This window comes from Ambystoma mexicanum, chromosome 11 (assembly GCF_040938575.1).
Source record: "Ambystoma mexicanum isolate Mex_15411 chromosome 11, UKY_AmexF1_1, whole genome shotgun sequence".
In the NCBI taxonomy this organism is placed as follows: Eukaryota; Metazoa; Chordata; class Amphibia; order Caudata; family Ambystomatidae; genus Ambystoma; species Ambystoma mexicanum.
The window spans coordinates 1452907712-1452926007 of record NC_090934.1 but is presented as its reverse complement, the minus strand read 5'-3'; the positions used below and the strand labels follow the sequence as shown (position 1 = coordinate 1452926007).

Genomic DNA, 18296 nt, shown 5'->3' with positions numbered 1-18296 from the left:
TTCTGGGGGTTGCCATCACTTTGGGCTATGCCACTGCAGCAATATGGATGATTTTGTTATTCCTAAATATGTGCAATAGATTTTGCTATTTATATTTCTGCAGCTTAATTATTTTGGAAATGTGCACTGGTTTTGTTGAAATTAAATACTTAGCTGCCTTGCCACATTGCCTTTGATACACTCTTCTCTTTGTAGACAATTTTTAGACTGGGGCAAGACTGGCCGTTTCACTGCTACAAGCTGGCTCACACGTGAGCTTTCAAATGCCTTTGTGAGTTACATATGGTTGGTACATTTTTAATGTACTACTTAATTCAGGATAGTTTTACTTTTCTGCAGCTGGTTTTGAGTTTGACCACTCCTGGGAGTTCCCGGGGCAATGGTCTCTGGAGGGATGCCATTTTAGGAAAAGGGAGAATTGTCTGCAGTGTGCCTTAAGAAAGGCAGCATGATGGGGAAACCAGCTTCCAGCCATTTTACCTGAACTGGCAAGGGAGTACTTTCCACCGAATCCCTTTTGTGCCCAGCCAGACTGAGCTTCAGCACAGTGAAGTGGTTCTATGTAACTCCAAGGCAGTATTGGGTGTATAGTTAATCGGCTAGCCGGCCTGGACGTGATCAGTGCTTGTATCCAATGATAAACTGTCTTATTCAGCTTAGGCACATCATGAATGTTCAAGAAAGCCTTCCTTATTGTCTTATGTGCCCAGAAGGACTAGAAACACAGTGCCATTCCCATATCACAGTCACCTCTGCTGAGCTTGGACTGCTTTGTACCCCTGTCCCTTTATCTGCATGTCCTCAATGCCAGATTTGATTTACTTGAACACTTGGAACCAGGAGACCTAATTTCCCTACTTGACCAATGTAAATGCTTGACCACTCGTGTTTCTCCTTGCCCTCTGCTTCAAAATTGGGAGCCCTGTTGAAGTAGGCCGACACAGGGCTTAACATTCAACTGGTCAAGTATTCAGTTTAAACTCCATTAAAGGTCTGTACTAAAACAAAAATAAATCTTCCTTTAATCCACCTCCAAGAACTGAGTGAACGCAGATAAAGTACGGATTTCAAGAGTTATTTTGTAGCCATTGGTTACTTGGAAACCTGGAAACTGCATTGGGCATTCTGTCTATCTGGGAAGCAGCTCCTAAATCTCCCCAAGCATTGTGCTGTAATACTCTGGAAAGACAGGCACGTTTGTGTATAATCAATAATGCACACCTTGTTAATGGTTCAAATGCATGATGTGTGCCACTGTCATTTATTCTTTCTTGACTTACGTTTGTGTACCATGATGGAAGCAGAGCAATTTCAGGTGGTTTTTGTTAATTCCATTCATCTGTAATTTTCTTTGTGGCTGTTTTGTTGCAGACATCCTTGTTTGGGGAGGGAACATATCTGACCAGCGACTTAAGCCTTGCTCTGCTTTACAGCCCACATGGCCATGGTTGGCAGCACAGCATTCTGGGACCAGTCCTTAGTTCAGTAGCTGTATGCGAGATTATTGATCATCCGGATGTGAAATGCCAGGTGAAGAAAAAAGGTGAGTTTCAGTGTTCAGCCTACCACACAAGGACATGTTCTAAAGAACGGGAGGGAGGGTTGAGACGTGCACCACTGTGCAGTGTTACAGAAGTTATTTTGCCTCACTGACCATGCACCTATGGAGCGTGAATGGTAGGGAGTCTTCTGTGCAACATTTGACTACTGTTCCTAATCTTCATGACGTTCTGTGGGTTATGCAAAGTATACCTGACCAAAGTTGGGTGATCAATGCCAATCCATTTCTCCCCGGTGTGTCACACTTCCTTTTATCTGCAGAAATTAGGAGAACTCCGAAATGGATATGCCTGCAGTATTTAGGGCTATGTTGCTCAAAATAGTCTAGTAGGGTTTTGTGACAAGTCGAGGGAATGTCTCTTCTTCCCAAGGGGGAACCCCCCCCCCACTGTGAGCAAGGGATGTGAGCCTGCTCCGCAACACCCTCCCTAGGGATCGGGGCAAGTGGGACCACAGCGGGAGAGACTCTTCCCCTTAGGGGACAAGGACTCCTGTTCCTGTTAGGAAATACCCTGACCCATGAACCATGATGGCATATGTGGGAATGTCAAATGTATGAAATACTACCAAGTACCAAGACGTGGCCGAAGATGCGAACAGACATTTTCATCCTGAAGAAAGAAACTGTTGCTTTAATTGGAAATGAACCATTCACTGAGACGAATGGATTAAAGGACAAAGACTCGTCAGGCGGAGGGGTGTGTGAGGAATGTACCTCAAAGCAGGGGACCTCTCCTGTGAACGCAAACCTGAAAGGATAAGGAGCTGCAGCAGGACGTGGACCCCAGCAAATGAAAAGTTGCTGGGAAGCAACAAAGAGCCGCGTAACCAAGAGCCGGAGTGAAGATGGCTCATGTGGAGCTTGAGAGCTGGTGGTGGCGCAACCCCGAGAGACTTTGTGGGCAGTCTGTCCTCAGAACCACGCCGATACCGCCCCCGGAAAGCTGTAGCAAGCGACATGAATCCCCTGAGCAGAACATCCGACAGATGCCGAGAGAGACGTGTCGGTGGAGAATCGAAGGAGATGAAAAAACTGCGAGATCCCTTGAGGAACCCATAGACGGTCATTAATCAGAAGAACCACCAGGGGACCACTGCGATGGTAGTGTGCGGTATAAATAACCTTTAACATAAAGAGAGTAACTGGGAACCGGGAAGGCAGCAAACTATATATGAATCAAAGAATTTGTCTCACTACCAATGAGAGGGCTTTGAAAGCAAACTAACGAAGTTTGAACTGTGACTAAGTTAGGGGGAGAATAAGACTGGCCCTGTGATAAAGAGGGAGAAAGAATAATGCTGTGGAAAGGAAGTAAAAAAGGCTTATAGTCCACATTAACAAATACTGAATATTTCCAATAAAGGGACAGAAGCCATAGAGAGGATCACAATCGGATAGACATGTATCCAGGAAAAATGGAACACAAATCCAGAGTCAGAAGTAGAAGCGTGGGACTTGAGAAGGAAAGAATACTAGGAGCCGAAGGCCGAAATAGCCTTTGTGATAAGTCAAGGAAAGACACTTCTAAAAAGAAAGTTAAATATCACAACTTCAGGAAAGAGCTACATGAACTAACCACAAGTCGCTAAAGACAAAAGACGGAACTCTTTTCAAACCAAGAAGATGAGTGCGAGAAGCATCTAACAGGAGAAGGGAGTCTTTCTCCTGTCCTCCTTTTTTGTTCATATAATTGATCGGGTCAGATAGTGTTTGTTTTTGGATGGAGGACATATTCTTTTTGGACATTCCAAGACGACTGACGAGCACCTTATGGGTAGGGAATACCCATAGAGCTAGGGAAAGTTATGCCTTCATATTATTCTTTAATAAATCTCATTCAAAATGTCCTCAAAGAGACTGCGTCCTTCCACCAATCCACTGTCAGAAAGTCTTCCAATGTGTAATGTTCAAGAGCACAGCTGCTGTACCCTGGAGTGTCTCTCCTCCCGGAACCTCTTGAAGGATAAACTGGCAAATCATCAAAAAAAATTATCACAATTGAAGAGTTGCATCCAGAGATCTGCAGGTATCCCTCACATTCGCTAATGTCATGAGACCTATCAGAAAAGAGCACAACAAGAAATATGGAAGGATAGCTAGCAGTAAAACACTGCCGTCTTAAAGTTGCCGACCATCTGATGTTTGCCAAATAGCACATACATAGGTGATCCAAAAGACGTGCGGAATTATCCTCTAGGGATAGACTGGACACAGGTCACAGCTTTTGGCCACCATGAGAAATGTGATCTTCATGAAAACCAAACGCATTGTATGACGAGAAGAAGCACCTGCCAACCTTCGAGGATGGTGGTGATATTTGGACGGTTTTGGGCCTACTCTGCTGCCTCAGAACCCCACCCGTTTGCCATCCGACAAAACATGAATTGGATGAGAAGATTTGAATGTGTCTATCTGCAAAATGCACATGAATTGATAATTAACCTGGTTTGTGCAAAACAATAGATTTTCCCTTGGTGCAGCCCAACTCTCAAGGAGTTTGATCCCATAAATGGAGCGAGTGCCAGGAGTGGATACTGGGAGACATTTGCTCAGATTTCTTAGCTCACAAATTCAGGTGCTCAGTCGCATGCAACCAAGCTTTGACTGGTAAAAACGAACTGCAAGGAAGGCGGTAGGAAGAGCATTTCATCCGTCCAAGTGTGATGGGCAACCGATCAAGAGCTCTGTTGGAACAAAAGGCTGTACACCCTGTAACAGATGTTGCTGTTTCCACCTTCTTGGGAATATTGACTCTGACTGAGAAATGTGCCTGTTGTCTCAGATGCATGATGATTAGATGAGGATAAATGATGCACCATTTTGGCTGGATTACATTTCATAATAGGGCCAGGTGAGCCAGTCCTTACTACCTGAGAAGGGTTTTACCCATATTCAGGGAGGATGATGGATTCATCGAATCTATCTTAGCCGAACGCAAAGAGCACCAACTGGCCTACACAGCAAGCCCAGGTTTGATGAAAGGGGCGTTTTGCTTTCTATATCTAGTGTTTACTGCATTGAACGATGAAGTGAGCGCGGTATGGTGAGGAATTTTGGGTTGGGACAACGGGGGTGGCGTGAGGAAAGGTGAGGTAGAGGAGCAGGATTATGGGGAATGTGTGGTGCGATGAGGGAGTTGATTTAGGTGACATGTGAGGTGGGGGTCAGAGGGCATCCATCCGCTGGATTTCCAAGGAAGCAATGGGGCAGAGCCCTCTATTCTGTGTATAGACATGTAGCGAATGAGGTGCAGGGGGTGAAAGCTCTCATTAGCATGGAGAACGGGAAACAGGCGGTTGTGGGGCTTCACCAAAAAAGGATTCAGTGGTTGGGCCCATGGTGGCGAGATATTTGGTGGGAGAGTAGACAACGGGGGGTGGCGATAAGACTTTTTTTTGGGGGGGAGGGCATGTTTTGATGAAAACACCTTGAACTCTGAGAAGCAGTCCTTGATGATTGGTATCTGCTTGAGGCGGTATCTGCTTGGACAGATTTGTGCACCATTAGCCTAATAATAGACAGGTGCCCGTCAGGACACAATATTCTACAATTATTCCATGGATGAAACCGTGCTGTATCCATACGTAGGATGAGGGGGCTAACTTGAACCAATAATGAATACATTGTGGACATTTTGAATCTCCTTTGTGCACTATGTTGATCGTTCCAGTCAATGTTACAAGCACAGATATAACGATGCACATGCAGAATACTGGATCCATGTGCTTATCGGCTTCCAAAAGTATGCGTAGCGGAATATTATTGTTATTCACTAGTGTCGAGCATAAAGGTACTAACTGTTAGCTTTTTGCAGATGGTATTGCACTCCTGTTGGAATGAAGATTACATATTTGTGGAAAGCAGTGTCTTTGTTGGTCCTGTCCCAAATGAAGATTTTGAAAGAGAAAATGTTTAACAAAATAACGGCCATGGCAATTCCAGAAGAGCTGCTATTCATGCTTTGGGGTGCATTAGCTCCATCTAGGTTCCCCCAAGGCAGGGGTCTGCAACCTGTGTCTCACCAAATCTTTGGCACTTTGACTCCCATGATCTCTCACCATTGACTATGCTGTGTAGAGCTGGTGGGAGTTGAAGGCTAAACCATCTGGAGAGCCAAAGGTTACAGACCGCTGGGGTGGTGCTAGTCTCCATTGCACATTATGACCAGGCTGTCGATAGCATTAATATGGAGAGGGACCAATCGCCAACCTCATTGGTGTGTGTGCGGTGAGGATTCAGGGTGTGCTGGTAATCTAGCAGTTCACATACTGAATAATACACCTAAAGTCATTGTGATTAGTTCCTGTTTCTCAAATTCTGTACATGCACCAAGACAATAGAAAGTCATGTCCACCGAGATGGAGGTCACTGCATGGCTTTCTTTGAGAAATTATTGATCTATAAGCTCATCTCATATGATTTTTTAATTTAAATGTGTTTATTCCTGTGGGTGACACCTATGGAACTGGATGGCTATATAGGCTATATAGTATTTGTTCACAATACTATCAAAATGAGGCAGGCAACAATATGAGCAATTCTACACCAAAACCAACAGCCAAAATGTATTTATTAATTTGTCTGTTTATTTTATTGTTAGGTAAAGTGCAACAAAAAAAATTAGTTTTGCAGTGTACGAGGGAAAGAAGGAAAAGGGGAGGAGCGAGTTGAAGGATGCAAGGGAGTGCAGTTGACTTTGCACAACCACTAATTCCTAGTAAACAGTTCTGCAATTACATTGCATGGGAAGGCGGCATAAAAAAGCGTGCACTCTTTTAATGATTCCACAACAGTAGCGTCTGGACAGTAAGCCAAGAAAGGTCAGGCAAAGTACTTGTTTGGGTAAGAGAGATATAGTGTATAGCCACCCCACTGCCCATTTGTTCAATTACGGTTTGGGGGAAAGAGGCGAGTACTCCTTTGAGCCCAGGTGGGATCACCTTTTCTCCCTGGAGGCTTCGTTGTGGAACCTTGCTCTTTTAGTAGAGTTTAGAATTTTGTCACCTTCCACATGAACAGTTCATGTGGAAGGTGACAAAATTCTAAACTTGCTCTCAGAGGTGGGTTGGGGTGTAGACCTCTGTTCCTCCTCAGACTGCGACACAATTTGAGGTTGCAAAGCGCAAAGAAGTTGGTGCATCAACCCCCAGTCCTCACAGTCAATCTCTTTTAGAAGAGATTGCTTTTTTCTGCTAGCCTGCTACGACATTGTGAAGCACAGTTTGTCACTGAGTTTGAGGATAATTCAGCCAAGCAACCAGTCTTCTATGCCTGTCTTTCATAGCCTTGTTGGTGAAAGAATGGCAAATGGAGCTGATGCCCAATAATGGACAGGTAACAGTCAGTAAACGCACTCCTCGTGCCTGCCTTACACATATATGTTCTTATGTTTGCGAGTGGCGCAAGCTTTGAAGAGGCTTTCCAGAGGCATATGATCAGACATGGTGTTGTAAGAAGGAGGGGCACCTCTGCGGATCCTACCCCGAAGGAACAACAAATAACGAGTGCCCCCAGCCATCTTAGTGGAGCTTGCACAGAGAGTAGTGCTCTCAAACCCTCACAATATCTTTGGCTGTAAAATGATATAGGTTTTATAGCTGGCAACGGTCTCATTATAACATCAAAAAAAAAGTAGAACTCCTATCTCTGAACTTGCAGTAAAGAATATGAAGATGACTTACAGCGGTGGGACTAAGAAAGGTACTGCCTATTGGTTAAAGGGTAATTGACCCAAAATTAGACTGACGAACACTACAATGAGTGTAGTTTCTTGTGTTTTCATTGGAATTGCTTCATTAATATAGAGGATTGACAACATGAAGACTGGGAATATTCAACATGTGAAATATATGGAAGATACCAGTAACTATTCCTTCCCAACTGTCTTGGCAGCCAGATGACATGTACCAAGCTCCTTGGGCCAAAGAAAAGGGGCGGAGCCAGATGGTTGTGCATGGAAGAATAAAACTTCAGCCATGCTTGTATTCAAGCAAAGGTTTTTTTGTGCCATCTGCTCCAGGATGGCATTAAGAGACATTGTCGGAGTCACTGGGTTAGTAAGTTTGAGCAGAATTTGAGTATCTTTCACATACGTCTAAAATATTTCCGAGAACTTTTATAGTTTGAAAGTTGATGGTTGAATATAGCCATTGAACAGCCCGGGGGACAGGGTGGCCCCTGGGGTACTCCAATGTTCAACATGATTGGTCTGGATGTGAACTCGCCTAGTTTGACTGCGCTGCTGCTAAACTTGAGGGAAGACAGTAACCTGGATATTGAGCTTACCGCAAAACCCAGTTTGTGTCCGATGGAGTAGACGACCTTGGCGTAGGCCACTTACTGGTCTAGTAACGTTATGATGGCAGTGTTATTATCAAGAACCTGAAGGATTTCTTCTCCCATGAATAGGAGAGCCATCCAAGTGCTCCTGAGTGGCCCCAAAGCCTCGCTGATTGAAGACAAATGTGGCATGGGAGATGCTGTATTCTGCTAGTGGATTAGCAACCTATTTCTCGACTATTTGTGCCATAAAATTGGTTGCTGAGATTGGGCAGAATGCTTTTTTGACGAGTGCAGTCACTGTACAATGTTTAAAGGCCAGGGGTACAGACACCTTCAAAAGGGATTCATTCATTGATGTTTCTGGTCATGGGTAGTGTGAGAAACCAGGAGGTGTCTCACCCGCTAGTCCCTGCGGATCTGTCATCCAGGTGGTCAGGGCACAGCCATTGCGTTTGGACCCAGTTCCTGGGTGTGGACCAGTGTAGGAGGATCACCTGGATGAAGGGTCTTGGGGGAGTGGGATATCGCACAGTGAGACGCGGTATCCCCTTCCCTGTAACGCCTTTTCCCCATCCTACCAGGTAGGATACTTAAGAACTCAACCCCCCCCCCCTTTCCCGACATGAAAACCTTCTCACAGACTGCTTTCTGTGAGAGAAAACGGACTAACACTTGAGCCGTATACTTGACATGTCCAACATAAGGGTCAGGCAGAGGCGGGCAATTACTGGTCATTACACACCTGACTTGTATCACACTGCCCCACACACATAAAAGGCGGAGCACGAAAGCAATCTGAGCAAGACAAAACACACGAGGAAGCAGCAGTTCCAAGATGGCAGTTTAATATGAGAAAGATGGCAAGACCAGAGAAGGTTGCAAGGAGGGAAGTACCCTGGACCTTTCCGGAGAAAAAAACACTACTTTCACAAGCCTACGAGAATAAGAAACATAAAACCTGGAATTAAAGCTGAAGAGCAATGCATTGTGTGTTGGAGGTACCCGGGGCACTCCCGTGTCGATAGCCAATGTGGGGAGGAGCGATTGCCACCATGGTACTGTCCTTGGCTCCTACAACGAAGCAGCACCAGTAAAGTCCGCCCAGCCGCTGAGTCGGAGAGACTGAGAACAGACCGGTCTGTTTTAGAACCAAGGTTGCAAGCGGCAACATTGTATGAAGAAATCTGAAGATAAGTGTGTGAAGCGTATGTGATGATCAACGCAAATATAATTGGACATCCAAGGAATGACTAAACTTTTGAATCCAAGATGGATACATATACAGAGTGGTCCGGCGCCACATGTGTCTCTGTCAGCTAGTCAGCTGAGAGTTGGCAAATGTAAATTGTGAAATCAAAGTGGTCCTGCAACGGGTCAAGCTTAAACCCTGTGCACATTCGAAAGTCTTCGAAAGCTAATAGAACTGCAATTGCTCCAAGTCCGGCTGAGGGAGACTAATTGTGTAAGACGAAGGATCTGAGCCTGGCTGAGGGGAATCCGGGGTGAACCGTGAGTCATCCGAGAAAGAATATTGTCTGAAAATTGGAGAAGGGGATTTTAGCCCAGCTGAGGGGGGTAAAGGGTTAAGAGTGAATCACATGACTTGAGTGCTTGTAAGAGGAAAGGAGGTTTTTGTTTTCGTTTGTTTTGGTGCATCAGGCCCTCGAAGTCAAGAGACTTTGATAACTTTAGAGACTTGGGCACAGAAGGCCCTGATGCTAGTAATGGAACTGTCTTCGTGATGAAGAAACAGTGTGCTATGCTCAAGTGAACCGCCTTGTCCTGTGCTGAAAACGTGGGGAAGGGGAATGACCTGAAAGTCCTGACCTATAATTTTTTTGAACACTTATTTTTTTTCATGAAGACTAGCCCACACTATTTGTATTTAGAGGTAAGGATTGGCGATGGGTTTTTTAGTACATGCCCTTTTATTTTGACGAGAATCCACTAGGACTGTATTATTATTTGATGGTTTTAGCCTGCTCCCATCTGAAGATTTAGTTTTAGATAGGTGTTTATCACACCCTTATTAAAGTTCAATAAACGTCCTTGAACTGTGGTCACTTGTGTCTGTCTTACTATTAACCCCATGCCTTCTTACAGTAGGCCAAGGCCCAGGATGCACTCCTTTAAATAGTATGCTGCGCATTGCTCTGATGAGGCTGCTCATGGTTTCCTAGATTTGATCATTTTGATGCTGTCTTCTGGCGAGGTTAGGCTAAAGCCTATGAAGTAGACGTTCGGTAATGAATTGGCCGTCAGTGATCTTGTCACTTGTTTGCACCTTTCAGTAGAGATTTTGATGTTTCATATTTTTTCTCTGAAGGAACTTGCAAACTTACCACTATTTCTTGAGAGGGTGGGTATTCGTTGTTTATGAGCTCCAGGATGGGGTGCTAAATTCCCAAAGGATTCTGGAGGTCTCCGCTGGTCTGTTGACTTTCTGTTGCGTGGTCCTGGGTGTATAATTTCGTTTTCCTAAGGATAAACGCCTAGAACGCTCATGGGTCTTGGAAAGGAGCTTGTCTGTGTGTTGTAATATTCTTCTTCCAGGTTTCTGGCCTTTTTTTTTTGTGTCATCAGGTTTTCATCAAACTATGTGTTGCCTTTCTTGGAGGGTCGTGAGTTTCTGTCTAGTTTTTGGGAAGAGAATGTCAAGAGTTTGTGAAATGTCATGTTCATTCTTACACCAGATGTCTTGTTCTCTGTGAAATCTCTTATGGCTTTAGCTTTCTACGACTTACTAGAGGGAAACCTCACTTTTCTTTTTTAGAACAAACATTTTTATAAATACATCTGCTGCATCCCTATGCTCTGAGCCTTGAGAGCAGCAATGAATTCTCAAAATGCACTTTTTTTCTCCAAACCTTGCAGTCCTGTCCTATGTGAGGCACGTTGCATGTTTCACCGAATTTCTCTCCCACTTCAGATTCCAAAGAGATCGACCGGAGACGAGCACGAGTCCGCAACAGTGAAGGAGGTGACGTTCCCCAAAAATATTTCGTTGTCACAAATAACCAGCTCCTTCGAGTGAAGTATCTGCTCATTTATTCACAGAAGCAGCACAGACGAAGGTGAGTATCCACCTGTGTAATGGGGAGTCTACCTTTATGCGCGCTCCAGTCAATCACTGTTCTAATCTCCTCCTAAGGTCCCGATGCTCCCTGCTCCGACATGTTCTGTATAGGTGCATCATCGTTCTGCTTCCGTCATCCTCCACCACGGAATTAATTCATTCCTTAGTCCATAAAAATGTAATGAAAGAAATGAACTAACGCATTCAGGAATTTAGCAAGTGTATGCTCAGGGCTGTCCGTACAGTGCTGTATGGTTGGTGAAAGGATTGGAGGATTATTTATGGTGGGGATCTGCTCACATCAGTGTTTAGTTCAGTGTGTCTGGGTTCTTGTAAGTGCAGAGACAATCTGCACCATCAGGTCAGATGGGAAGAATTTTTAGTGATACTAAAAGCGTCCTATTTTGTTGAAAATTCCTTTAGTATTCAAAATTGTGGTTCTTTGCGTGAAGGAAAGGTAGGGTAACACTACTAGAGAGGTAACAGATGGAAGAAGCTCTTTGTTCGGAGACTAACTTTGGCACAGAGGGGAGCAGATGCTCTTAATTTAGTTTTGGAGATTTGTGATCCAATTCCCAGGGTTGATTACCTCTCACATCGTCCACTTTTACATGTAGTGTGTGGGGAAATGGAGAAAGGAAGAGGTGCAGCCTCTGGCATAGGAAAAGAAAACGAGCAGTAATTTGCTTGGGTATATATATGTGGATAAACTTGAAACAGGCTTTCACTGGTATATTTACTTTGACCTCACAGCCCTTTTTGGAAACATGTCAGGGAGATTGCAAAGGTTTACAAGCCTACACCACCTTATGAACTTACTTTCAGGGCAGGTTGGAACAACATTGCACTAGACAGCCACATAAGTTTTTGGTCCGATTTATTTTTTGGTCTGATTTTTATATTTCAATTGATTTGACTTGCAGGAATGTTTGAGTATTTTTAACTGCAAGTAACATTTGCAGCTTTAAACTACGGATTCAATACAGCCAACAAGGATTTTTGTTTTGCCCACCGCACTGCGTTCTCATAAAGTACAGGATTGGGCAAAAATATTTGACGAGAAGATGGAAGGTTCACAGGCGTTGAAGAAAGATGGAAGATGAGGAAAAAGGACATGAGGAAAACTGGGGCAACGTGCAGAAGAAAGGAAATAGTACATGGGAGGAAATATGAGAACAAGGAATGAGATGGGCGGGAAGGAGCTCAAGAAAGAAAAGACTGAAGGAATGTAAAATGAAGAGATAAGTGGGGTGGGGAATACACTGAAGGTGCGAGAAGTGTATATAGGAAGAGGGTTGGAGGACGAAAGAAGAAATTAATTTAACTCTTACTGTATTTTCTTCCTGACCCCAAATTCTTCAGATGCACCCTCCCGATAAATCCTTTCATTATTTCCTATTTATCTCCCACCCATCCCTAGTTTCTCGCTTCCATCCTTATACCTCTTATTGCTAGATGGCCATCTAGCCTCTTATTCGTACGACATACTTCCTTTCTGTGCATATATCCATCCGTCTGGTCTCTCATGTCTATTTTTCCATTTGTCCTGTCTATTCTTCCATCTTTGTCATCTCTTTAATTGTTCCCATATATCCGATCCATTTTTTAATTCTACCCTGTCCATTTCTCCATCAATTCTGCCTATCCTCACATTTATCCCCTAATGCTTGCTATACAATCGGTTTATAATATTTTACATACCATTTTGTGCCTTTTTGTCTTTTCACTTTTAAGCATTTCAATAACCGTTTCTTTACATTGGTTCATCACATTATTCCTTTGTACCAATCTCAGCCTGTTTTTCTACTGATTCCGGTCATATCAATTGATTGTATCCATCCTGTCATATTTATATTGTATCCTTCTGGTCATGTCCATCTCATTCGTCCTATCCCATCTATCTTCTCATTTGGATTATAATACTTTTATCCCCATTTCAGAGTAATGGTCTAATCCCGGGTGAATCACTCTTACCCTGTTGCGCTGCAGTACAGACAAATCCACAAGCACTTAGAAACAGACTTAGTAACTTTAATAGTTACAGTAAGTCTAATCTATTTTGAGAAAGAAGCAAACGCACATTATTATGCCCTTCTCTATGTGCAGGTGTCCTTTGTCCCTTTTTAAACTAATTTATTCTATAGATGTTTTAGCAAAGCAAGCAACTGGTAATGAATCTTAAAAGGGTGATGCAAATGTATACCTAGAAAAGGGGTACTCTCGCTCAGACATTGCTTATTGCTAGTTTGCTTAATATTTATAAGCTTTGTGTCCAGCAAGTGCTACTGCCTCAAGTGCAAGTTAATGGTTAACTAAAACCTGTGACTGCAATATCTCACATGTTATTGTTACTGTGAGGATCCAACACAAGGCAGTGTGAGTTTTGGCACCTTTGCACACTCTTTATTGCCCATGCGCAATATAACACATCAAACTGGCACAAGTGAATTTCTTTATTATCACACTTAGTGTACCTATAGTAAGGGGGAACCTATAGGATTCGGTAAGAAGTTCTAAAGTTAGGGATGGAAGATGGACACAAACCAAGTCATTCTTACCTTCTACGATCGATGGCACCATGGTTCTCATTCACTTGCCCAAGATGGTCACGCTATTTGCACAACAATATATTTCCCCTAATCTCTCAGGATTCCTCAAGGGATCTGTAGGGATATGTGAGGAGCCAGGAAGGGACTCCTACACAAGGATTCATGGTAAAGGGGGTGGGGAAATGCCTCTCTGCCCCTCCTCTAAGACTGTTTCGCTAACCAAAACTAAGGGTTTGTCAATGTCCAAACGTCCAAAGCAAAACCGTTCTGTCCAAAGTACTATTCTGGCCCTCACATTCTAACAAAATAAACTTGAAGGTATAAAGGGTAATGTCTTTGGCCTTTAATAGTTAATAAATGTTCAAAAAGGGAAATGTGTCACTCCAACACAAAGGTTCCAGAAAGATAGAGTTCCTTGTTCCAGAGGGTGGTTCCTCCCCCTGGATTTCTCTGCCCTCTGTTGTATATTCACAGATATAAGTTCCTTGAGTTTCTCCTCATCCATGACAAAACTTGGCTCTTTATCTTGTTAGGATGCCTGGTGTACTCCCCAGCCAGATGTTCACTCCTCTTCTCTTTGGTTTTACAAAGCCTTTGGCTGGTCCTGATGTATCCTTCTCAGGACCCCTTTAGGTGATGTATTTTTATGTACTATTCAATTTGTCTTTGCCTGGTGTGTTTCCCTATCGGGGCTTTCTTATGTGAACACACTTGCAATTGCCTGGTACACAATGCTGCCAGGGCTATTCTTAAAAGTGTATCGATTACTCACACAAACTTGAAAGTCTCTTACTTTTCGTCAGTTTTCTCTTTTTACGAAATGTTCACTGGTTCCTTCTCTTTCGAGTACTTTATTTACTTCATTTTCAATTGTTCGCCTTTGGCCTGTCTGCCAATACGCCCCTATGTCTCTGCTTCCCTTGGGTGGACTCACCGGTTCTTGCTGGCGTACTTCGGTCCTCTCGCGGCAAGCCGAGGCGGTTGTTAAGATTTTCTTCCGATCTCACCGCCTTCATTCATCCGCTTCTCGGCATTGCGTGGTTCCTGCTGGGCCCTTCTGCTTCGGTAAGGTATACATGCCGCTCAACACTTGCAAACGCCCAGGAGGCCTGTGTCAGCTTCGAGCGTTCCAGCAGTGTGTTCTCTCTGGTGGTCTGTTTTCCTCTCTGAGACAGATGGCTCCACAGAACTCCTGGCACCCCCACGGTCTCTCGGTCCTTACCGAGAGAAGCCGCTTTCTCCCTCCAGTGGCACGCCTCAGTCAGCTGCTCCTGCTGTTTCACTATCCCGGTCACAGGTAGGCGCTCCCAACAACTAGAGCGCAGCTTGTGTTCTTGGTCTTTTCCACTCTGCATTACTCAGCTCATCTTCCTCGTCCCAGTATTCTTGCAGTTATGGGAATGGATGTCCATTCTTGATGTTTTACTTGTAAAGTCTGGCTAAGTGCTCTCATAAATCTTTAAAGGCAAGTTAGCTCTGAATACCTTGCAGGTAGAGTTTGAGAAGATGTTTTCATGAGTCTTGCTAGGTAAGTCAGATTTTGATGGCTCACATACAGATCTTGTTAGGTCTTCAGTACGTTTCCCAGGTGGATAAGGGGAGGTGTAACAGTATGCCATTAAGGGATTGGGTATGGATGGGGCATCCTCAAGAGAGGAAGGGGAATACCATGCCTTCTCTGATGGTGCCATACTACTCCCCCAGAGGTTATCTCTCCCTCCAAACCACATGTGATCCTCTCTCATATAGTCGCCCCCAGATCAGGATCAGGTAGTGGCTGCCATCTCCTGTTTACTTGTGGAGAGGTCATCGCCAGGAAAGGAGGGATGACACCATTGGATTGATCATAGGTGCTAAATGAAAGAAGAATATCAGAGAGCACGCAAATATGAAGATGCGTGACTCTGCTCTCGACAATGGGCATGGATTTTTAATGGTAATGCCAGCAACTGGGTTTGACGATCTAAAGGTTTCTCTTGCATGCACTCATATGGGTGGGATGTATCCCACCTATTATTCAAGTGCAGGGAAATGCCAGTGTTTGGGTGTTTGTGAGACAGAGTGTTGAGCTTCTTTAGCCCATAAATAAAGAAGCCTCCAAGCATGAGTGATGGCGTACAAGTCATCTGCTCTCAGAATGTTTAGCAGCTCCATCAGCTTAGAGGTATAGTGAAGATTCTGGGCCATAATCTCAAGGGTATTTCTAATGCTCTTCCCACCTGCCTACACTAGGAGGCGGGGGTCAAAAATGTAAGTTGCAAGGTACTAGCCAGCTATATAAAAGTCACTTGCCACTGCAATTCTATACATACACAGAGCACACCATTTCCTACTTGCCAAGAGTCAATTGCTCTAGCCATTTGACTGGCTCACCTATGGCATTCATGCCTGGTGGGAGGCGGGCATGGTCTTTATCGGCTCGTCAACCCGAACCATGGTAGGGTTCATGCTTGAAGGGGCTCCCACTGCAACAGCTCAGGATCCCTTCTCTCAAAGGTGTTCACACAAACCGGTTCACTATAGTCGGGTTACCCATGCTGTCTAACCTAGGGGAGCCTTAAAGGCATCTCTCCAACCCCTCAAGGACTTCCTATGTGATATAAGCAGGTTAGTCTGACTGCCCTCGCATGCCATTTCTTCGGATGAGTCTTTCAGTCTTTAACCTCACTCTCCTCTTGCTACACTGCTCTCTACTCTACCCTCATTATTCTATCTTTCTCTCTCTCTCAACCTGCCTCTATACTCTCCATCTCCTGCTCCTATTGTTCAAACATCCTCCTGTGTACTCTCCACCTCCATCCTGAAATGACCTGCTTTCCTCTATATCTTCCCCCTCCCATCACTACTCCTTCCTCCACTCTCATCCATCGTCCTGTCTCACTGCGCTCTCTCATCCATCAAAAATTGTACCACTCTCTCAAACCCAACACCTTATCTTCACTCGCTCACAAACCAAAGCTCTCCTCCCCCCAAAAGGCCTCACTAAAACACCTTGCCCTTTCAACTGACACTGATTGCTTTGTATGTCCTTCTTCCTGTCTAGATGGTTCTCTCAGCTCTTATTGGGTACACGAGTCAGATGCTTCCGATTCAATCTTTCTGATTTACTCCCCTGCCCCCCCTCTCAATCTTTCTGATTTACTCCCCTGCCCACTACTTCACTGCTCCTGCGCCACTGCACACAATTAGCAAATGTGGGGTTTGTGGATTAGGTGTTGGGTCTTCCATTTGGCTCCTCAATGGGGAGTATAGTCTATTTTCGTTGGGGCAACCAGTTATTTCTTCCTGTCCTGTGTCTGTTGGGCAAAGGTGCATTCTGGTACTTGTAGTCCATATTCTCTTTGCACAGTGCTGCATCTCGGTATTCCCTTGCCATCCCTAGAACCCAAGTAGTGTAGTACATGCTGGTAGCTGTAGTTGCTTGCATTGTGATGCTAGATCTTTCGATTCACCAGGCCTGCAGGACATTATCTGAAAAATAAAAAAGAAATGCCTGCAAGGACTGAGGCTAGAAGGGAGCAGGTCAGAAAAGGATGTACCAACAGATATCCATGTCACCACACATTCTGGGGAGCTAGAGACAGGGGGGGTCACCTTGAGCTCATTCATACCACCCCTAGGTTAAACTTGTCTCTGACATGATGCTAGTAAGCTGCCTACTCATTCTTGAGAGGGGTCTTCAGTCCCCTCTGACAGGTCATATCCATGACCCTGTCACAGGATCCTCTGACCTAGTGATTCTCCATTCTCTACAAAGCTGCCGTTACCTCAAAGGGCCTAGGAACATCACTGTTTCTAGCATCTCATTGTGGTTAGCTATAGTCAAATTCTAGCCCAACTTTGAACTTAAACACACTCCTTCCCAAACAACATTTTCCTTCCTATTGACTCACCTACCCTCTCAGTCGGCAAACCTCTTTTACAGTCTTCATTTGCCTATTTCTTCTACCCTCTATAATGCACCCGGACTTTGCTCTGTTCCTCCCTGTACTTGCTCTCTCGCAGCCTTCAGCCACAATTTGTAGGTTCTCACCCCCCCCCCCCCGTTACCTATCACACCTGCCACTCTACCCTCCTCCTCCTCCTCCTCCTATTACTGTCTCAGTTGGCCTGTGGTATGCACAAACCTCTATAACATGTCTGCTACATCACTGACTTCTTAGACTCTTACAACCTCAATGTTCACGCCTTGCTATCACAGAAACCTAGATAGCCCATAAAGACTCTTCTACACGAGTGTCTCTCCACGCTGACACAGCTACCGTCTTCCATTCTCCTACACCTGTCAGTAAGGCTGGTGGAGTGGGGGTTCCTTATCAATAAGGCCTTTACCTCTGCCCCCCACTCAACCTCCCCTGGCATCACGTACTGCTCTTTTGAGTTTCCACTATCCTTTTGCTGGAGTTTTGGCTCTCAAACCTTGGTCTTCTCAAACCCTTCTTCCCTCACCTGAACCTTTCCCTTCAGTCACTTCCCACTGACATTCCCCTGATCATCCTGGGGACTTCAACCTTCTCAAGCCATCTGCAGCCACCTTCCTTGAACGTATCTACCTCCTGTCTGACCACTCTATACCCCCCACTCCCCTCCCCCCTCACAACCGGCCTACACACTCTGGCAATAACTCTCTTAACCATGACTTTCATTCCACTTCTCCTCTGATCGCTCAATTGGCTTCTCTCCTACCGATCATGCAATGGTTTCACTTAAACAGCTCCGTCCATCCACCCTACACTCCTCCTCGCTCCTCTTCAGTGACCAAGGGGAAATGCAATCAGGACTCTCTTGCCTCTTACCGTGATAATGTGAGGATCTCTGTCCTGCCTTC

The 18296-nt window shown here is 44.7% G+C and overlaps 1 protein-coding gene across 1 annotated transcript in view; it reads left to right on the top strand.

Annotated features, from left to right (window-relative positions):
* The window catches only part of PARP16 (poly(ADP-ribose) polymerase family member 16), an 85875-nt gene that overhangs the window by 55714 nt on the left and 11865 nt on the right, over positions 1 to 18296 (top strand). The window contains exons 5-6 of the mRNA XM_069625109.1: positions 1372 to 1543; positions 10773 to 10917. Of these exons, the coding sequence (XP_069481210.1) occupies positions 1372 to 1543; positions 10773 to 10917 (317 nt within the window). The remainder of the gene's footprint in view (positions 1 to 1371; positions 1544 to 10772; positions 10918 to 18296) is intronic.